The 22,502-nt window shown below is 46.2% G+C and overlaps 1 protein-coding gene across 1 annotated transcript in view; it reads left to right on the top strand.

Moving 5' to 3' along the window:
• The window catches only part of CREB3L2 (cAMP responsive element binding protein 3 like 2), a 102,481-nt gene extending 81,223 nt beyond the window's left edge, over positions 1-21,258 (top strand). The window contains exons 5-12 of the mRNA XM_021692912.2: positions 397-581; positions 2,602-2,748; positions 3,746-3,804; positions 5,078-5,146; positions 17,355-17,454; positions 17,719-17,845; positions 19,224-19,440; positions 20,950-21,258. Coding sequence (XP_021548587.1) covers positions 397-581; positions 2,602-2,748; positions 3,746-3,804; positions 5,078-5,146; positions 17,355-17,454; positions 17,719-17,845; positions 19,224-19,440; positions 20,950-21,025 — 980 coding nt within the window. The 3' untranslated portion in view covers positions 21,026-21,258. The remainder of the gene's footprint in view (positions 1-396; positions 582-2,601; positions 2,749-3,745; positions 3,805-5,077; positions 5,147-17,354; positions 17,455-17,718; positions 17,846-19,223; positions 19,441-20,949) is intronic.
• The last annotated feature ends 1,244 nt before the right edge of the window (positions 21,259-22,502 follow it).

Raw genomic sequence — 22,502 nt, 5'->3', positions numbered from 1 at the left:
CCCCGATATGGGACTCGATCCCAGGACTCTGAGATCATGACCTGAGCCAAAGGCGGACGCTTAACCAACTGAGCCACCCAGGCACCCCAATTTTATTAATTTCTTATATATTTCCCAGTATTTCTTTATGCAGAGACAAGCAAATATGAGTCTATATTTGCCTCCGCTCCTCTTTCCTACAAAAGGAGGGCTACTTTATACACGGTTCTGCACCTTGATGCCGCCCCCCCCCCCCAACAATATCTGTTGGAGATCTTTACATATCAGCACATGCAGAATCTTCATCCCTTTGTTCGGCTGACCTGAGTTCGGCCATGTGGACGTCCAGCTGTTTAACCGCCCCTGAGTCCTGCTTCGCTGCTGTCTGATGGATGAAATCCACTTTCTTTCCCTCAGCCTCCGTGGAACACTTGCACTTACCTCCCACCCCTCCCAGCAGCCACAGCAGTGACTCGGAGGGCAGCCTGAGCCCCAACCCGCGCCTGCACCCCTTCAGCCTGCCTCAGACCCACAGCCCCTCCAGAGCCGTGGCGCGGGCCCCCTCGGCCCTGTCCAGCTCTCCTCTCCTCACGGCGCCTCACGTGAGTATTCCGCGGGCAGCTCGGGGCTCAAACCCTTTCCCTTTGGTCACTTGGAACTTCACTAGGAGTGGGTGCCCTTCAAGGCCACTTGACTTTTGTTCTTGTAAAGAGGTCTTAGGTTTAATTGCTAAAACAGGGTGCTAGCCATCTTAAAGAACATTATTTTAAGACCTGCCTATAATCTCACCATGCTTAACACAATCCTCTTCCTTTTCCTGTGCACATTCCAATTATTATTTGTATGTTTTATTTTACACAGCCAGAAACATGAGGGGTAAAAATGTTGTGTTGCCTTCCTCCTCAAAATCACGTCCCAAATACTTACCATCAATTTAGATGATCCTATGGCCTACAATAGGAAATAACTTGTTTTTCAAATAAACAATCTTTGATGAACTCAAAACTTTGAGATTAAATGTTTTGTTGTTGAAAGCTCAGAAATATAGTTTAACCCTTTTTTCCTGTGGTACGACTCCCAATCCAGAGACTCAAGTTAGAAAGCATGAGTCATCCTTAAGGGCACCTTTTTCCAAATAAAAATAGGGACAGATAATTAACATTTTACTGTTCTGAAGAGTTCATTGATCTCTGTGAAATTTGAAAAATCATAAAATTATTATCAACCTTATTGAATTTATATCACATAGAGAAAATTTGAATATTTAAAAATTCTATAAGAACCATCTATCAATTAATATAATTTTGATGATTTAAAGTCAGTGTGTCCCAGAGTTCTGGATCTGTGGCCATGTTAAGAAATCCTCCCAATGTCACACCCCCATAGTGTGTTCTTTGTATTTCTCAATTAGCTCTTGGTATCAAATCTGAATACCTCTGCTCAGTACTAGGTGCCTTGACCCTTCCCTCTTTCAAGAACTTCTTATCCATTCTAGACAGAGTAGCATCTTCGAGTGCTTTTCAGAATATGGCCTTTGGCTTGGAATGCCCTCCTCTCTCTATGTAAATCATCCCCTTCCTTTCAAAAGGCCCAATGCAAGTGTCCTCTCCTACCCAAAGAGACACTCATGTGTCTCTTTCCCCAGATTGTGAATGCACCTTGAGTTGATATTACAGTGTAGCATTTAATTGTCCTCAGCCTTTCATGTGTATTAATTCAGTCTCAATCTTGATTACAAGTTATGACTTGAGAAATGCAGTTTGTTTTGAGTGTTCCATGACATTTAATGTGGGGCTCAAATGTAGTCAGCGCTCAGCTTCTTTGACTATGTATAAACACATTATTCTATTATGGCCTGGATGAGATGAGCTACAGTCCTCTTCTTCACTGATGATGGACAATCTGAGACTGTCCCAAGCCAGAGACTTCCATCGGATGTGCCTGTAGGTGTATTTCTGGGAGCCCTGGCCCCTTAGCTCTCAGTGGGGGACAAGAAGTGACCCCTGGTGTGTGGAGAGCATCTTGGAAAAATTGTGTTTTTGGGAGAACAAGAAAACTCTTTCATCATCAGAGCTCCAAGTGAATCCTCCATCACTCCAAGGCCATGAAATCTCAAGAGATGTGGGAAATGAATCCTGTAATGTTACTTTTGATGTTTTAGCCAGTGGGGTACCTTCTGGGAACGGATGGGTGGAGGTTTCTTCACCCTTTCCCTTGAATGATAATCCTTGGGTTGTAACCTTCACATGAGAGTGTGTTCTCCGTCTTTGCTTCCCCTTCAAACTACTCATCTCTCACCAGAAGCAGACGAGCATCCTTTTCTCTCAGACGTTTGCAAGTTTCTTTTTTTTTTTTTTTAGATTTTTAAAAAATTTATTTATTTGACAGAGAGAGAGACAGCGAGAGAGGGAACACAAGCAGGGGGAGTGGGAGAGGGAGAAGCAGGCTTCCCGCGGAACAGGGAGTCCGATGCAGGGCTTGATCCCAGGACCCTGGGATCATGACCTGAGCTGAAGGCAGACGCTTAACGACTGAGCCACCCAGGCGCCCCACATTTGCAAGTTTCTTGAGTATGCCCAGTTGTTCTGCTTTGACCCTTTTTCTGCCCCTTGATCTGCACAGAAACTGCAAGGATCAGGCCCACTGGTCCTGACAGAAGAGGAGAAAAGGACCCTGATCGCCGAGGGCTATCCCATCCCCACCAAATTGCCTCTAACAAAATCAGAGGAGAAGGCTCTAAAGAAAATTCGGAGGAAAATCAAGAACAAGGTGAGCCCTTCAAATCTAGGTGCTTCTATGAGCAGAGACCATGACCAGAATTAAGCCTTCATGCCCCCATTCCCCCTCTTCCCGGTGGCCAACACTGGCCAATCTCATGGGGGTGGGGGTAGGGGGACAAAGCTCAGCTTTGCCCTTCCCCTCAGTGGTGACTGTTCCTCCAGTCCCTCTGCCCATCCTCTGGGTCAGTGGATCCCAAACTGGGTGTGCATACTCCTTGGTGCCCAAGGGGATCCATTCAGGGCTGACAGGAAAACATTAGAACTCCCATTAATTTTTTTTATCTCAGCCTTTTAAGTTTCTGTTTTATGATGTACACAATATTTCCTTCTAGTGGGCATGTACATAATTTATAAAGAGATATAAATGCATTATGGGTGTTTAATTTTTTTCTTTACTAGGTTTTTGATTAAAAAAAAAAATTCTGTAGTCTATTGTTGTATACCTGGATTCAGGAGTCTCCTAGCCCTAGGTCCCTACACTGCAAATCAGGACTGGTGAGGCCGAGGGGCATGGCTAGGGCACAGACAGGCCAGAAGGCAGGAGGCAGAGAAAGAAAGAAAAAGAGAGTCCAGTTACCACTTTTGGTCCATGTGCAGAACCAGTAGGGGGCTTATGTCTGACCAAGCCCAACCGTCTCTGTGTATAAGTTATAGTTGAGCCAACTGAGGCCACAGAGTTGAAATCATTTATCTAAGACCACACAGATGGTTCGTGACCCACGTGTTCTGTTCTGACTCAGGCCTGCCATGCTTCCCACGCGGGGCCCAGTTTGGTGAACTAGTGACCACACAGGCTGGTTGGAACCAAGGAGGTCAGAAGAGGTGACTCACAGATGAGCCAGCAGGTTATCTAAATGAAGAGTGGCCACAGAAATGAGCAGGACCCTGGTGATTTGTGTGCTAACAGACTCCTCTCTTCCACGTACACATAACTGACCTATGGAGATGGCAGGAAGTTAATCCTTTTTTCTCCCCTTCTTTCTCAGATTTCTGCCCAGGAAAGTAGGAGAAAGAAGAAAGAATACATGGACAGCTTGGAGAAAAAGTAAGGCTCCTGCGAAACTGGGTGTGTTTATTGGGTAGTCTGCATAGGGAAACGGGAGTGCGCGAAGCTTCTGTTTTCCAGAAGTAGATGAAGTTCATTCTGGCCACCATTAAAGCTCGTTGGTTCATCAGCTATGTTTTGCCTGCCACCTAGTGGTTTTTAGAGGGGGAGGCCTTATAAGTATGGCCTTAAGTAAAAAATACACTCTTTCTTAGCAGGCATTGGTACCACACCATTTCTAACCAGAGTAAGTCCTCGAAGGCTTCCTTTCAAACAAGTGCAAATAGTAACATTCGTTCCTGTTCCTGGAACTCTGCTCAGAGGAGAGGCACTGTTTCAGCCGAAGGGAGCAGTGCTAATTAATCCCTCACACCCTAGAGAAGGAGTGTAGGCAGTACAGTGAGTCGGGCTGGTGTTCTATACATTCCGTCCACTATAATTCATGCTGCAGGCCAGCGACTTCCCACAAAACACTCGAAGGCAGCTTTTGTTCTTCTGAATAGTCCAAAACATCAAGAGGGCTATTAGAAAAACATGAATGAAATGCAGTTTTGTATTAGCCTTAGAATATAGTTCTCTGGCTGGCCAACAAATATCATTTAAGATGGAAATGAGGCCCCCAACCCAGAAATGAATCTTCCCGTGTGTCTGGGGAGAGGAGTGGATCCTTGCTGGTTGTTGACATTCCTACTGAAAGTTCATGTCTCTACATCCTAGTTTAGGTATTGGTAATTGAGCATGAAGTAGTCCCATTCTGTTCCATTATCTTCTGTAGGCTTCAGGGTCAAGATGGTCTTGGGGGCTTGCATGCTCCTGCAGCTGGATTCCTTGGCTTGAGGTGCTGGGTTTTTGTCCTCCCCTCTTGTCTGTCCCAAGCCCCTTGGCTTCCTATCAGTCCTTCTGGCCAAGACTACAGCCAGCAGCATCCAGGCCCCTGTAGTATAGGGGAGATGAATGATGGGCATTGAGAGCAATAGGGATGAGGTGAAAGAAATTGAGGTTGGAACACCCTGGAAGGACTTTACATTTTGTACCATCCCTATTTATTTTCTGGTCCTGAGGCATGTGTTACTCATCTCTCTCTCTCTCTCTTTTTCTTTTGTCTTCTTACCTTTCTTCCCAACTCAGGCTGGCCAGGCTCTGTCCCTCATTTCCCTAGAGTAGCTGATGCCCAGTCCTCCTTCTCCAAACCCCACCTGCCTCCACCCTAGCTCCTGGCTTTGCATTTGCTCAAGTGATACAACTAATTTTCTTCTCTCTTGCTCCTCTGTAGGGTGGAGTCTTGTTCAACTGAGAACTTGGAGCTTCGGAAGAAGGTAGAGGTTCTGGAGAACACCAACAGGTGAGTGTCACTGGAGTAAGGAGCTGTTCAAACTGCCTAATGGAAGGTGGGGGAAAAGGGGGTGCAGATCCAGGACCAGAGCGGGAGGAAAGTGGAGGAGATCACACTGAAAGCATAGTTGTGGGAAGGTGCTCGGGACGGCCATATTCCACCCACCTGTTCCTGCCACACACGTGCACTTGCACATGCACGCACTCACACGCACACGCACATGCATGTTCTTTACTTTTCCTAAAATACATGGCAGGAAGCTTGGAGGAGAGTAAGGATGGTAAGTCTGATTCTCCTGAAAATGACATTCAACTTTAGAGGTGGACAGGGAGGGACTGGCCTCTTCATCGTCACCCAGTTTTAGTAACAAATGGTGTTTATTCATGAAAAGAAAAGAGACTAGGTTTGCTTTTTAAATTACTGCTTATAAAAATTAATGACATTTCAAACCCATTTTAAAAAGTAATTATAGGACAGAGTGAGTTAATGGGCTCTTCTAGCACTTTCTTGCCTGGTATTGTTTTTAGTACATCACAGATATTAACTCCTTTAACCTTCCAACAGCCCTATGAGGTGGTCCTGTTAATATCCCCATTATATAGAGGAGATCACTGAGGCTCAGAATGGTTACGTGAGTTGCCCAAGGTCACACAGTAAATGCTAGAGCTGCATTTGAATGCAGGCAGTCTGGCTCTGGAGCCTCAATATAGGAGAAACATATTGAGCATTATCCTGGGTAACACACAAGTTATGGGGTTGAAGTATACGGTTAAGAAAAAGGGGGTAAGGTATAGGGTTAAGAGTTGGGGAGTTTAATCCAGAATTTGTGTGTGTGTGTGTGTGTGTGTGTGTGTATACACAGTGCCTACTTATGCTTTAAAAATTAAAATGTTCATTAGTCAGGGGATCCTGTTCCCCTTAGTTGTTATAGATCCAACAATGCAAGCCCAGAAAAATAGACTTTTAGGTAAGAAAAATATTACTTAATCATTTTAAGGCTTAGCATTAATGCCTAATAATGATTTTGCAGTTGTTAAGGGATCAGGTTAAATATATTTGGCTGTCATTTGATAATAACATTAAGTTTGGCTTCCATCTTCATGGTTTGATGCTCAGGCAGCAGGCTTTTCTTCTCATAAGTTAAAACTACCATCAGTGGGAACATTGGACATATTAACCCCACTGGGCTTCCCTCTGCATTTCTGGGAATGTATATGCTCAAATAGCAGGTCAGGTGCTCCGCTGACAGATGGCAGAAGAAGTAAACGCCACCAGCCTGAGGCGCTCTCACCTTAATCCCCTGCAGTAAAGGAGGCGGTTTCCAGTACCGCTTTAGGATTCTGGTTTCATGGTTCCCTGTAGTCAGTAGTCTCCCGAGGCTTTGACCCTTCTTACCTCCAACTTCACTCCTGCCCTAGTGGATCTCTGGGTTCTGAAGCCCTACCAGAGTCTGTGTCCATCTTGTTAGCATCCTGAATGCCCGTCCTAGCGCTTGCTGTTGCAGAAGCCCCGTGCCCCATGTTCACGAGTGGGACAAATCTACACCATGAATTGGTGAAAAGGGAAAGAGGAATTTATTCAAGATAACCTTGGAGTTTGGTCCTGATTCCTCCTTGTCTCGGGGCTCTGGGTGCCAGGTCTTCTCTCAATCACACGGGGGCAGCAGAGGCGCAGTATGGGCTGTGCTTGGGGGAGCCGGCCGCTTGTGATTAGAAGTGCTCTGCTTCCCCGCCTCTCCTGGGAAAGGCCTCTCCTCCCCTCTCCAGGCTGACCATGCTGTATCATATTTTTTAAAAAAGAGGGAGAGGGAGAAGCAGACTCACCCTGAGCAGGGGCTCGATCCCAGGACCCTGAGATCACCACTTGAGCCAAAGGCAGACGCTTAACCAACTGAGCAACCCAGGCGCCCCCATATTTTTTAAACTTAAAAAAAAGAAACCCCACACGTGTAATATATTCCTCATTGCAGAAAAAATCAGAAACTACAGTTAAAAAAGAAAAAAAAATTGCAGTCTTTTCACCCAGAGATGTTCATATTTTGTAATATTTCATACATACGTATTTATACATATACACATCCTCTTTTGTTAAGAACTTTTTCCGTTTAAAAGAATGCACTGGACATATTTTCATATCAGTGTATTTCTATAGAATCCTTATTTCTATCAGAATCTGATAAAGAGCTATCACGTGAGGAACACTGACATAAGGTACATCTGATCCTGTGTAACAACAATGTGTTTTGCCAATTATTTTTATCTTTTTTTTTTTTTAAAGATTTTTTGTTTATTTATTTGACAGAGAGAGACACAGTGAGAGAGGGAACACAAGCAGGGGGAGTGGGAGAGGGAGAAGCAGGCTTCCCGCAGAGCAGGGAGCCCGATGCGGGGCTCGATCCCAGGACCCTGGGACCATGACCTGAGCTGAAGGCAGACGCTTAACCGGCTGAGCCACCCAGACGCCCCTATTTTTATCTTTTTAAATAATGGCCATAGTGATTTCAGTGATATTGGTTATTATAGAATATGTGTTATGGGAACATATGGTATATTCGAGCTTGGGGTCAGCATATCTCATGTTCTTCCCTGGGAGTCAATGATGATTTTCTTCTTTTCTTCTTCACGGACTGTGTGGAAATTTTTTCCAGCATTTAGCCTATTGGAACCTCCACTGAAGCAACAACCTACCTCATACTGTTGGCATCCTGCTCTGTCCCCTGCCTGGCCTGTGTGTGCTCTCCTCCTTCACAACTCACCTCTCCGGGCAGACAGCCCTTCTTCTGTGGTGGCTAACAGGCGACCGATCTGTAGTCTTCCCACAGATAACCTTATCAGGGGACTCCTGGGGTTATAACTTCTAAGTAATTTTTAATGTGTTTTAGCCGGAGAGGTCAAGAAATGCAAACAGTGCTGTTCTTGTTGGGACAGGGAAGGTGGGTCTGCATTCCCTCCGGCGTCTTCCCCTCCTCGAGGGCCTCCCCCTGCTCAGAGGACACGGCACCCACCGCCGGGACTGCAGTGTAACCTTGGCAGTCTCCCGCCCTACACCTGTCATGAGGAGTTGGTGGTTTGGGCATGTGGCAGGGGAGACTTTGGGTCCCTCTGCTCACATAACACTGCGTCAGTGATGCGGTGTTTGAACTCAGTACAGGGCTGGGCCTAATGAACACACACCTGTGTTTGTGTTCCTGGCCATGCTTCTTGGATTATTGTCCTTCGGCGGTAGCTGGACAGACACAGAATAGCTGGTCATGAACAGGATCCTGTGTCGCTAGGGTGGGGTGGGAGACCTTGGGCACCATAATGTCATATGACATGACATGGTGGGAAAAGTGAGGCGATATTTCCTCGCTGACCAAATTAAAGGAAGACTATTTTTACATTTTACCACTTCTGTGTTACACCCCACGAAGGACTTTTCTGCCTCTCTAGATGAAAATGAGCACTCTAATTCTGAGTCAGTCCTGACTTAGCAGCCACCGCCTAGCATAGCGTATTGTTGGTTTCTGGGTGTAAAGACCCCCCTTTTTTTTTGCACTCAGGAAGCTGGAAGGGGATGAGGACAGGAAAGAAAATGAAGAAATGCTCTTAACACTTCTGCAGCCTTACCCGGGAGCCTCTCGGAGCAGAGCCAAGCAGTGTGAAAGCACCTTCACACTCGCTCTGCTAAGGTGATCCCCTAATTGCGTGCCATCAGGAAATGTGTGGGATGAGAGAGAGAGACAGTTTCCCAGGGGGCCTGTCTTCCTGGGCTCAATCAGGAAATACATTTTCACTTACAAAGTCTGGGCGAGGCCCGTGTGTGTGTGTGTGTGTGTGTGTGTGCGCACGCGCGCGCGCGCATACGCGCGCACGTGGCTGCTGGACGATAGTGCTTTCCCACGCTCATCACTCACCCCTCTAAGCTGCAGGCTCTCTGGACAGCCCTACCCTCGTCCCATTCCAGAGAAATCCTGCGCAGGTGACACACACTGCTCAGCCCAGCAGTTCTGGTGTTGGTGGTTCAGGTGGCTCCTCTCGTTTTCGTATTTTGCTCTGTTGCCTCTGTAGGGCTGTGAGCCGCAGGTCCTCTCCTCCCACCCTGATGTGTGGAGCCGTGTGTGGGAGCTTAGACCTGAATTGTGTGTTAGCAGAGACCGCCTGATTTGACTTCTACTCACTTCATTTTATAGAAGAGGAGACTGAGGTGCAGTGAGGTTCAGGTCATCCAAACATCTAGACGTAGAACAGGGACTAGACCTCAGCCACTTTAAGTTTTAAATTGGTGCATACCTTGATTTTTCTTCTGCTGTGCCCCTTTCTCTTTCAAGGACCACTGCCTTTCATCAGCACGGGGCTAACTTCAACCTGAATAGGAGGGCCTTGCGTTTTCGAGGACCCCACTCTGGCTCACCTCTAGCCACACGTCTCTCCATGGAAAGAGTAGTCAGCAGGTCCAAGGCGAAGTTTGCATGTGGAGCTCTCACTCTACCCCTTCAGACCCTACCCTGGTACCTGGGATTGTGGAATTCCCTGCCCCAAGGGCCTTGGCCCATCTCCAGGGCTTGTGTGGGTCTCTACCCCAAGTCTCTTCTCGGAAGGATAGACCAAGCCACCAGGGGGGCACCCCCAAAGCTGATGGGGTGTGTCAGGAGTTTGAACCTTGGCTGCCATGTGCCTGAAATCCTGCATGGCGTATCAGGGCCTCTCAGCTATAATCCTCTCTGTCTAACTCCACTTGTCTTGTTCTTGGAACCTACACACAGTTCCTGGGACAGGTCTTTCCAGCTAAGTGCGCTGGGCTTTCACTGTGTCCCGCCTCTCCTCATGTGTTTACTTGGCCCCTACGGCTGTGCCCGTTTGCACTACACACTATTACCCTCTTCCCTGGGTTCCCCTGTTCTCTGTAGATTGACTGTCACTGCTGATCCCACCTACTGCTGTACCCGGAGAGGCCACTGGAGTACCAGTGAACGACGCAACTTAGCCCCCTGCAGACCTTGATCTTGCTTCAGTTTGCTTTCATTTCTCCATTATCTGTTACTTCTGGTTGTGTGAGGAGTGTAAGCTTTCTTTTCAGGTGAAAATATTTCAAACTCCAGTGGATCTTTGGGGACCAGACAGAGTTCCCCAGAGAGCCTGGAAGGGATTGCAGTATAATTTTGTGGTCAAGTCAGCCATTCCACAGCCCCAGAAAACATTCTAGAGCTCTCTTGTTCCTGGTCCTGGTAATAGAATATTTCAGAAGTCTCCTCTGGTCCCTGCAAAACAAACCCTTTGTGATACAGCAATTACACAGGAAGAGGAAGGAGAAAATGCATCCTTGTTTGTTTTCACCCCTGCACTTAGGCCAAAGCCCCATGAACAGCCCTCAAAGCTTAAGTAAAAGATCATAAATAAATATTATTCAAAGTTTAGGGTTTTAGCACCTTGTGACTATCATTTATTTGCATATGTCACGTTTCAGTATTTAAAAGTCTTGGGAGATGGTTCACGAGTCTCCTTACATCTTGTTATGCAGCCTGTGGAACTTTAAATTGTGTTCCACTGTATCTCAGCACCTCTCCAAATCCACCCCAGGACTTTGAGGTCGATGGTTTAGCTTTTGGACACCCTCCTCCTAACCCTCAGAAACTTAGAGACCATATCTCTAAAAGACCGGGCTGGGCGTGGGGTTGGGGAGGGATTCGTGTGGGATTTTTTTCTTCAGAAGGACACGGATGCTCGGCTCTTCCATCATGAAGCCACCTGATATGCACCTATATATAATTATTTTGCATGTGTGCACTAGGTAAGCTTTTTGATTGTAATCATTTTGCATTTTATGTAGTGACCCAGACATCCCACGGGAACGAATACACCACATGCGTAACTAGTATGAGTGCTTCACAACTGAATGCATATTTACCATGAATTATATCCTCTGATAACCGTGTGTTCCAGTTGATTGTTTCGTTAAAAAATTCACCCCTGGCAACCCAAGTGTTTGTACAACCCACTAATGGTTCATGATTGGGAAGTTGGAAAATACTACTCTGATAGTTCCATAAGAAGGTGAGAAAAGGTCCTGCATCTCTGTAGGAGGCTGACTTATCCAGAGAGTGGTTTCTATACACACACTCGTGTGCACACACACACACAGCGTAGCCCAGCTACTTCCATTTCTCAGTAAGGTGTGTGACAAGATTTGATGGAAAGTACATCTATCAAGAGGTCCTGGTTTGGAGCTTCTGGTACAGCAAGTAATTGGGAAACCCCAGTTTATTCTTTTTCCTGGGTTCTGATTTGTCACTCCAATGGGAAATCAGGTACCTAATGTTCCATGTATAACATGCGGTAACTATATGACCATTTCCTCTCTCTCTCTCTCCCTCTCCCTCTCTGTCTCTCATAAATAAAGGAAACAGGGGCACCTGGGTGGCTCAGTCAGTTAAGCGTCTGCCTTCGGCTCAGGTCATGATCCCAGGGTCCTAGGATCGAGCCCCGCATCGGGCTCCCTGCTCCGCGGGAAGCCTGCTTCTCCCTCTCCCCCTCCCCCTGCTTGTGTTCCCTCTCTCTCTGTGTCTCTCTCTGTCAAAAAATAAATAAAATCTTTAAAAATAAATACATAAATAAAGGAAACAGTAGAATACAAAGTTAAATGAAAGACAAAGAAAACCATGAGGCTGGTGATATATTTCCTAGTTGTTTTAAGAGTAGGTCTCGCCCTCCTGGCTGCTTTTGAATGTTTTGCCTCATTTCCCTTGATCCGCCTCCCGTGATACAGGGTGATGCTTTTTGCTGGGCAAGGCCAGCCGCCACCTTTGGCTGCTCTTTTGCTAGGACCTGCGTGAGGACAGCCACTAAGTTTATCTGTACATCTCACCACAGGACAAAATCCACATTTCCAGTCAAGAGTTGAATACTCCAGTTTAACAGGTTGTGAAAAATCTTTTGGCCCAGATAAATGTTTGCTATGAGTACTCCTTTCTCTAAATTGAGACCTTGCTCCCGGAAGCCCAAGAATTCATTAAGCCGTAATTAGCCACGGTCACTGATGATTTAAAATGCAGTAATAAAGGAAAAGTTTATCCTGGGCTTTGAATGCACTGTTGGGTCTGTCCTATGGTTGGCTTTTTATAGCTTTGGCTTTAAAATGATTCTTCCATTTCATCTGATGGCTGCCTTTCCTTCAGCCAGCCCTTCGTGCAAGCAGGGTAAGAGCTGTTATCCACGCTCCCAGTGCTGCGGGCTGTGGCATCTGTCCCAGGGGCATCGGGGAGAATCCCACACCATCTCAGACCACTGTTTCAGTTAGGAGGCCCCAGGCTTCCCTGTAAAGGGCTGGCTTCATCAGTCATCAGTGGGAAGGGACAGCAAGCACTCTTGAAAGGTGTCTTTGCTTTAAGAAACCCAGAGTACTCCAGGAGGGGGGATTCTCTCATTCTTTTGTTAGCTGATGAGGTCACAGGAATTCACTTTGATTAGCCACCTAAACTTAGGACCCAGATAACTTTATCAAAGGTATGCAGCAGTGGTACCAAGATCTAAACTCAGCCAATCCCCTGTTCCAATGCAGACGCACCAATCCTAACGCCATCTCATCTACTCTTCCAGTGTCTCACAGAGGGACAGGTCTTGTAGTTTCCATTTTACTGAACAAAGCCCAGGTTTGACTTCCAGACACCTGACATAGGGCAGGGAGCACCCTTGATTCTTTTACCTCTCACTTGGCATTGTATCTTTGGTATGGCCGGAGATGTGCCAGGAGATGTTCATGTGCCCTTGTTTTATTTGTATCATTGTCACGGAGACTTTGTTAGTATGTATCTCATTGCCATTGGACTGATTTTTATTGTGGCTCTGCCATCTGTGGCTTGGCCCCTGTTGATAGTAACCTTTTCTTTTTTTTTCTTTTAGAGAGAGCTCCAGAGTGAGTGTATGGGGGGAGGGGCAGAGGGAGAGGCAGAGAGAGAGAATCTTTAGCAGGCTTCATGCCCAGCATGGAGCCCGATGTGGGGCTCGATCTCACGACCCTGAGATCATGACCTGAGCTGAAATCAAGAATCAGACTCTTAACCAACTGAGCCACCCAGGCACCCCCATAGTAACCTTGTCTTATCTAATGGTGGACGTATCTCTTCATTGGGCTGTTGTTGATATGATGTCAACGTCCCTGGGTTTAAGAAAAATCTACCTAACTAAGAGGTATTTAGGTTATTGATTTTATTAGGTTATCAACGAGGGTAGCATGTTGTCATGCATTGGAAAGTCCATGAACTACAGAATCAGGTTTTAGTTTACAGGTGAGGTCTTCAACTTCTGACAGTTGTTTGGTATCTCAATATATGGAGTTCCTAGAACTCAATCAGTGGGTGCTCAGTCACTGTTAATTTCCTTTCCTTATGACAAAAATGAGTGTTTCTGTTGCATGAATGAATATATATGAATTTCCCAGACTTGATTGGATCATAGAAATCTGTTTAGATTTGGGCTGGACGAGCTCAATCACTTCCCTTGGGTGAAATCACTCGGAGTTGCTGATGGATGGGCTTCAGAGTGTCATCATTTGCACCATCAGCTCAGTTCACCTTCACTGATCCGAGGAGGAGAAGCAGCAAATAGCATATGATCAATCACTGTTGCTTTCAACCAACATTTCAAGCTAAAAAAAAAAAATCTATTTTAAAACTACATGTTTGCTCATCTCAAAGAGTGGGATTATAAACTGTTAGAAATCAGGGACCATTAAACAACTATTTACATTTGCAGTGGATTCAGAATGTAATTATCTTGAGTTTGGAGATGTGCTGCTGAATGCCAAGTAAACTGCCATACAACTGGAAAACGTCAAGCCTTCCCTGCTCACCCAGCCAGACTTCAATGGCCCTTCTTCCAAACTTGTAGCACTTTGCCTCCATAGTTAGGGGTCCCAACCTGAGGCTAAGACATCCTGCCGCTGGTGTTTAGGTGTGTCTGGTCTATTAGAGGTCTGCTTTCGGGGGGCACAATGGAGCCTCCTGGGAGACTCTTCAGCCTAGGGAAGGGGGTACCAGGGCTAGTTTTCGCAACCATAAATTTGAAGGGAGGCGTGATTCCAAGTAATTTGTGGATTTGGTTTTCTTGGTGTTTCACACTCTAAAGATGGAGCAAGGAGCAGGGAACAGGCAGGAAGGATGTGTGGGATGGTCGTGGGTGAATAAGGTTGGTTGGTAAAATAGGGAATTTGGTTTCACTTTAAAATCACCTTAGGACTTGGGAGCAAAGGGAAATGGCTTTGGTAACATCTGGAAAGCTGCACAGAGCACAGCTGAGCTTGAGCACCTCAGGCTGCCAGCTTCAAGACATGGTTCCTCAGCAGCAAGCAAGGAAACTGGGAGGCCCCTTTCCATAGTCTAGCAGGCAACAAAAACATGAATCAGTACCACAGAAGGAGGCCAGAATATGAGAGAAAAGGGTTTGTGCCCTATGGTCAAGTACAGGTCTTATCTGTGGGCTCACCTGTATCTGTTCTAGGAATCCCAAAATACAGCAGAGAGAACCCAGTGAAGGCTTCGGGGCCAGCACCACAGATGGTGGTCAATAAAATGTAAGCTACTGCCAACCACATATTAGCACTGTGAGAATGAATGCTCACCCAGGAAGTGGGTGTGCATTAGGTCACTTAGCGCCCAGTTTTGGAAAGACAGCTATGCTAGCAGCTGAGAATGGAGTGCTCTTCAAAAGAGCTGGGGGAAAAAGCTTGCTGAATTATATGATCTCTTTTTTTCCCTTTTTTCTCAGCTTTATTGAGGTATAATTGACAAAATTGTTAGATATTTAAAGCATACATGATGATTTGATATACGCATACATTGTGAAAGTAATCCTCATAGTAATTAATGCATCCATCACCTCACATGTTTACCTTTTTTTGTTTTTAATTTTCTAGTGAGTGCATTTTAGTTCAACTCTCTTAGCAAATTTCAATCATCCCATACAGCGTGACAGAGTAGAGTTACTATGTTGTATGTTAGATCCTGCGACCTTATTTATCTTATGGCTAAAAGTTTGTATTCTTTTACTGGCCTCTCCCTATTTCTCCCAACCCCCAGCCCTGGGCAACTACTTTTCTACTCTTGAGTTCAACTTAAAAAAAAATAATTTTTTTTTTTTTAAGGTTCCATATATAAGTGATACCATATGGTGTTTTTCTTTCTCTATTTGGCTTATTTCACTTAGTGTAATGCCCTCCAGGTTCATCATCCATATTGTCACAGATGACAGGCTCTCTGCAAGAGGAATTTAAAATAATCATGCTATCAGTATTTCTCAGCCTTGAGTAACATACAGAACCTTTTAAAGAACATGTTGCCTGAATATACAGAAACCAGGTCCAAACAACTGTGATTATACTTCTAGATAACAATGAACAAAAAAATGTACGAGGGGGGCGCCTGGGTGGCTCAGTTGGTTAAGCGACTGCCTTCGGCTCAGGTCATGATCCTGGAGTCCCGGGATCGAGTCCCGCATCGGGCTCCCTGCTCGGCAGGGAGCCTGCTTCTCCCTCTGACCCTCCTCCTTCTCATGTGCTCTCTCTCTCTCTCTCATTCTCTCTGTCTCAAATAAATAAATAAAAATCTTTAATAAATAAAAAAAAAAAAAAAAAAAAAATGTACGAGGTACTAAAAAGACCTCCATATTAATAGAATTTAAATTAATGATATTGATTAATGGGATGAATGATTTTGTTTTGCTTAAGTTTACCAGGACCACACAGTATTGGTTTTGTTGTTGTTGTTGTTTTGGTTTTTTGGGTTTTGTTTTGTTTTGTTTTGTTTTTTGAGTTCAGAAGGCTTCTGCCCCAAGTGCTGTGGGCTGCCCCAATTCCGTCCCCACTCTTAGCCAGCTAGCTGCTGACAGCAGTGTCATCCTATGGCCAACCTGTCCCTGCTTGGCTTAACCCCCAGGAGAACTCGTGTCATTGGCGCTTGTCAGGGTGGAAGCTGCAAACTCTGGAAAGACTAGCTAGTCCTTCTAGTACTTGAAAGCTCTTCAGGAGGTAGATTGTGTCTAGAGGCAGGTTCTCTGGGAGAGCCCAGAATTCTGCAAATGAGTGATTTGCTGATGTTTCCCAATGAGCTTGTCTGGCTTTCTGATGTGACATCACAGCATGAATTTTTTGAAAATTTCTAAGACTCAAGAAAAAGCATCTGCTTATAAAATCGTTCCACTTTGCCATGTGCATGGGGCTTGGGGAAAGGAGTGAGACGAAGAGGAGCTTCAGCTCTAGGCTGCTCACACGGATTTATCCCAGAGGCTCTGATTCAGGAGGCTGTGTTGTAAGATCCTTTTCTGCGGCTTGCAGTGTTCAGAATTTGCAAAGAATGTCACCATCTGCTCTCTCTGTGACCTGATGTCACACAGACCAGAATATAGGATTCTCATCCCAAACCCTTCCCTTTTAAGGGTATGCACAGTTGTCCAATTTTAGGGAGAGAACAACTCTTTTTTGCTCCTGCTCCCTGCCTCTTCCTGGAGAAAGATCAGAGTCTATAAGGGAGGATGGTTTCCGAGATCCCTGGCTCTGAGCATGCGTCCAGTTGAGCAGACTTCTTTGCTCTGTCATATTTTGGCTTCATTTCTGATTGTAGAGATGCCGTGAGCCTACAAAGACCACGGGTGTGAGGTGCCCCTGGCTGTTTGCCTCCCCTGCCATTCTTGTTCTTGCTCTCTTTCTCCTCAAGTTTGCCATCTGAGTGACTGTGGCTCACGGATACTTCCACCATTTCCAATGACAGCCACCACCTCTGGCCATTCCTTCAGTTCTCTGCTTTTCTTCTTTGTTACGTCTTCGTCAGCGTTTCCCTTCTCGTACGTAGGTAAATGAGTTCTCCTGGTACCACCATCACCCGCCCATCGAATTGTTCTTTTTGTTTTTTGTTTTGTTTTGTTTTGTTTTGTCTCGGTGGCTGACAGATAAGTCCCAGCATGTCAGGGATAATTCGGGGCATTTGCCTCTTACTCAGAACAGCACAAGAACTGGACAGGCTATTAAAGTGGGGGGGCTCATTCCAAACTCTGGGGAGCTCTGCACCACTGGTGCTCGAAGGCACTGGTGTCCGTATCTCCCTCCAAACAAGACTTTCCCTCGGCTCTGTGTGTTCAAATTCAGACACGAAGCTACAGCAGCTTCCCCGGGACACGGGGGCAGACGTCACCTGAAAGCACTCTCTCCTGATTCAGACTCTCCTCATGGCTTTGATTTGCTGTGTTTGCAGAACTCTCCTGCAGCAACTACAGAAGCTTCAGACTTTGGTGATGGGCAAGGTTTCGCGCACCTGCAAGTTGGCGGGCACGCAGACTGGCACGTGCCTCATGGTGAGTTTCCCAAAGGGACAGTGCTGCAAGTGCCCTGCCCTCCCTCTCCCAAGTCTCCAGTCTCTCCCCAATTTGCCATGTCCAAATGGGGTTGGAGGAGCGATGAAGCTCACTCTGAGGCAGTTCCTTTGCTCTGATGTTACAGGGGTTGACCTGTTGGTGCAGTCTGGCCTGATGAAGGGGAGTCTGGGTGTTGTAGGGCTAGAGGTTTGCTCTGTGGATCGTGGAACTGACAGCTCCCTGTGCTCTCTCCTCCCCCTGCAGGTGGTTGTGCTATGCTTTGCTGTTGCATTTGGCAGCTTCTTTCAGGGCTACGGGCCCTATCCTTCTGCCACCAAGATGGCTCTGCCCAGCCAGCATTCTGTGCAGGAGCCGTATACAGCCTCTGTCGGTAAGACAGCACTCGGCAACTTCTAAAGCATTTTGTTTCAGTTCTCTGGAGCTTTCTGAAAGCTCAACTTTCTGAAGGAAGCCTTCTGAGAAAGTCTTATCTTTAAAAAGTGGTAAAAGTGTAGCTTCTCTATTGAAGGGAGGGAAGAAGGACACGGGGGGGGGTCTGGTTCCTAGGCGTCTGGGCCCCTTCTTGTACCCCTCACCCACTGGCCTGAGGCACCACTGGGAATTCTCTAGAGAAGAGTACAGTTTCCAAACTCTTGCTCTAGACTATGTTCCCTGGCAAATTCTGAGGTCTCCTTTTGAGCTCTGATAAGGGGGAGGGATGTGGATTTGGTCAGGGAGGGGAGTAGATGGAGGGGGGCATTAAGCTTTCCGTGACATTTTCTACTTGCACTCAGTGGAATTATATGTTACCATAGTAAGAATTCGTGAAATGAATCTGTCTTACAACACATTATGACCAAGATCTAGAGAATTTAGAGATTCAAGTGTTAGAGGTGTGATAACCTCACCTAGATCAATGGTCCCTTTTAAGTATGTAGGAAATAATGAAGTGGCCTGTGGGGATCATAATATATACATGAATACACATATACACTAATAAGAACAAGTGTGAAGTTGGGGGTACCAGATTCGGGGTAGGCACAGTTTTGCAGTTCTGAAAGGTCTCTGGTCTTCACCAGGTGGTTATATCTCTGCCAGGTTTATGACAGAAATGCTAGCATTTCAACCACATAATTTCAGTGATCTCTTGGGAAATTCTTTTTTTTCCATAAGGGAATGGATCTGTAAATTTAAATGGAAGCCAATGAGAGTAGAGTTTCTATGTTGTAGAAAATTGCTGCAGAGCCATCTAGCTCTGCAACTATCCTATAAAACAAAGAAACTGTCTCTCTCATTTGATTTATGGCTTTGGCTTTGTGGCTTCTCTTCGGTTTCTAAATGAAAATGCCATTTTCTGCCCTTGTACCTTCTCTCCATGCAAGACCAACTCATTGGAAATGTTTCTTATTTTAGCTGGTCTGGACCTCTCCAAGCATTTGACTCCCATTCTTCATGAATTGTTTCCCCCAGATGGTTTTGGGTGGGCAAGGAGGGGAGTTTTATTTTCAAAGCAGTGGGGGTGGCAGTTTGCTTCATGTTTATTTGCTTTTCTATTGTTCTTCCAGCACTGTATAATTGGTATAATTTTTCAATGCACACAACTCTGAAACCCTGAAGCCTTTATGGAAAGCCAACTCCAGCTGGCACCCTCAGTTCTGGGCAAAAGAACCCACAAATTCTCATCTGCTCCCAGCCCTGGGCGTTGAGTGAGGGGATGGGATAAACCCTATGGTCTTTCCCTAACACCTGTTACTTTGCTCTGTCCTCAGTGAAATCCAGGAATCTGCTGATCTACGAGGAACATTCTCCCCTGGAGGAGCCGTCCAGCCCAGCCTCAGCTGGGGAGCTTGGGCATTGGGACAGAGGGTCCTCTCTGCTCAGGGCATCAGGGTTGGAGACCAGGCCTGATGTGGATCTCCCCCATTTCATTATCTCCAATGAGACCAGCCTGGAGAAATCAGTGCTGTTGGAGCTACAGCAGCACTTGTGAGTCAAGTACACACAGATGCAACTCCCCTAATGCACTGATGATGGGTTGTGAGTCAGCAACCTGGAATGTAGGGTGTAGACTTTCCCATAGGCCCAGTCCAGCCCCTGGGCTCTTTCAGGACCTATTTCTGGGACCCTGGGACTCTGGAGAGTCTACTACTTGCTAACAGCTGCCCTTAGCAGAGACGGGGGGTGGGGGAGATCTAGGATGAGCTGCCCCCATGTCTGCTTTGTCACTGGAGAGGTGGTGGCTCCAAGAAGTGGGCAAAGGGCTTGACTCCCTCCTTCCTCCCCTCAAAGCCTCGTAGGTAACCATGCAGCACGGCCTTAGCAGTGTGCTTGCCATGCAGATGCAGCCTTAGGACACCTGCCCTACCTTCCTTCCAACTAGAGATACATATATGTTATGCTGTTTGCCAATATAGAGTTTTATGATTTTATGTAAATAAACATGTATTAATTATAATTACATATTTACATTGAGGGACGTCATTCGAGAGGCACTGTGCATAGACATGTTTCTATATTGAAAGTAACACTGGGTTCCAATTCTCCGTGAGTTGTTTCTTTTAGATCGTTAGTGGGGAAAGTCTTTTGGGAAACATAAAGGCTTATAGGATGGCCAGATATTGTTATTGTGCTGGGGGGGGGGGGGGTGGTTCCTGAAAATGCCAAATAGCACAGGAAGGAGGGTCTGCGTGCACACCCCTGGCAATGCATTGGCGTGGGTGGGGATCTCGCTGAACTCACCCCTGTGCTTCCCAGAAATGATGCTATTCCAATGCAGGTGCGCCCACTTGAAGATTCTACTTCAAATTCTGCAGCTTTTTTCCCCTAAAGCTGTGGGGAAGGTTCATAATTACATGTACTTTTATATGTTTACATAATACACGCATATTGGACTTTTACTGGCAGCTATGCAAATGTGATATATAAATCCTTTTAAATACTTTAAGAGGCTAGGCATTATTATTTCCATTATAGAGAAATTTGTAGAAGTGCCACTGGGAGCTATGGAAGACTCAGCTGCTTGGTTACGTGGCTCATGCCACAAGTCCTCTCCCCTCTTGGCTCAACTGTTCAGGGACCCATTGAAACCCTCACTTGTTTTGGGATGTCTCCCTGACACCAAAGCCCTCAGCCCTCTGAGTGCCTAGAGACTTTCTAGGCTGTTACACAATTTAATAACATGTTTATTTTCTGTTATATGTTTAGTGTTATTTCAACTTAGCTTTTTTTTTTTTTTTTTTAATTTATCTGAATGATTAGTATTCTAGACCGGGGATCAGGCTTTATCCTTTTATTCTCTTCTTTCCAGAGTCTAGCATAAGGCTAACCATCCTCTGTAGATACATTCAGTTAAAGCAATTAGAACAAGAACCCGCTTGGGCCCACCCACAAAGTTGACAAGGTTGCAGTCATGGAATGATGGTATTGTACTCCCAAGCGTGAGAATCATAGTTGTCAGTTGGTGGCTAAGACTCTTTCCTTTTGGTATCTTTCCAGGGTCAGCGCCAAACTGGAGGGGAACGAGACACTAAAAGTTGTAGAACTCGACAGAAGAGTGAACGCCACCTTCTAAAGAGGCTGTCTCCACCTCCCTCTTTCTCTTCACTCTGCTTTCCCATCCCCAAACCACCTCTGTCATAAGCTTTTCCTTTTTGCCTTTGATCTGGATAAAGACATGGGCAAGCGGTCGTGGCTTTGGATGGGAGGACAGCCTGGGATTTCCACCTGCGGTGAGAGAGCACCTTCCCCTCCATTCCATGCCCCCCTGAAGAGGGGAGCCCGGCATCCCTCCCTCCCTCCTGTTTACTGCCATAGGAAATTATTTTAGGATCGTGGCTGGGACAAGCAGGCTCGTTTCTACCAATAGTGCCAAAAAGATACTGCCTGATTTTCATTGTGGGGTGTGACCACCTCTTTGAAGAAGAGATGACTCTTGTTCGTGTGAGACCCCAGACTCCAGCCACAAAAATACCAGAATGCCTGCTGGGATCTGGCAAAGCACTGACTGACGCCCTGCCTTCCTCAGCCTTGGGCTCCCGTGTGTCTGCCCCCGACAACCCGGAGGTGCCAGTGCCTTCAGTGAGCACCCCTGACACTCTGCCCCATCAGAGCCCTCGCAGATCGTCCTCCCCGCACTGGAGCGAGGGCTCCCCCTTCCCCATTCTCAGGCCGCAAGTGCAATGCCTGAAAGAATCAGGCTTTTCTACTCCAGGCGAACCTGCCCCATCTTGTTGCTTGTAGGGCATCCCCACAACCTGCTTCCCCACGTACCCATAGGTCTGCCTCCCTGGCTTCTCCTCCCCATTTGTAAATAGTATTTATTAGCTCGCTGAGGCTTCCCCACTAGCAATCACACTGAAAAGATCCGATGCCTCCCTCCAAAGTGGCCTTTGGAGCTAGGAGGGCACCCTAAGCTCTGGGATCCCCAATCTTCCAGATGGTGTTTTGGTTTTTTTTTTTTTTTTTTTTACATTTTCTTCTTCTTTTTCTTCCTCTTCCTCTTCCTTCTCCTTCTTCACCTGGAGGCCTATCACTGTAATTGGGAAGTCCCCTTAAGAGCTTGTGTCCTCCTACAGAATGAAGTCAGAGGGAAATGCCTTAATCAGGTCTGCGGCTCTGTGGTCAGAGGCTTTTTCTGTCCTGTTCCCATAAGAGAAGGGAATCCTTGTCCCTGACAACAGGCATTTCGGACAGCCTTGCTGGCTTGCCTCTCCACACCTGCTCCTAGCCCCCTCCTCCCCACCCCCACACCCCACTTCTGCTTTACCCTCCTCTTCTGCCTCAACACAGGGGGCCTGAGGCCTGGGGTTGGAGTAGGTGACATTTGTGTATCCACAGTCTTACCTTTTATATTATAGTCAGGTTTGGCTACTTTGCAGCTTACCCAAAGAGATACAACCTAACCCCCCAACCTACTTTTTTTTGTTTGTTTGTTTAATGATTAAAAGTAACTTTTGTAGTTTAAAAAATTCTTTCTTCTTTCATACAAATAAGAAATGGAAATTGCCTTTTCACTGTATAATGTAGAAGATTCACTTTAAGTGTTTTTC

This window comes from Neomonachus schauinslandi, chromosome 12 (genome assembly GCF_002201575.2).
Source record: "Neomonachus schauinslandi chromosome 12, ASM220157v2, whole genome shotgun sequence".
NCBI classification, from domain to species: Eukaryota; Metazoa; Chordata; class Mammalia; order Carnivora; family Phocidae; genus Neomonachus; species Neomonachus schauinslandi.
This window is presented reverse-complemented; position numbering and strand designations above follow the sequence as displayed.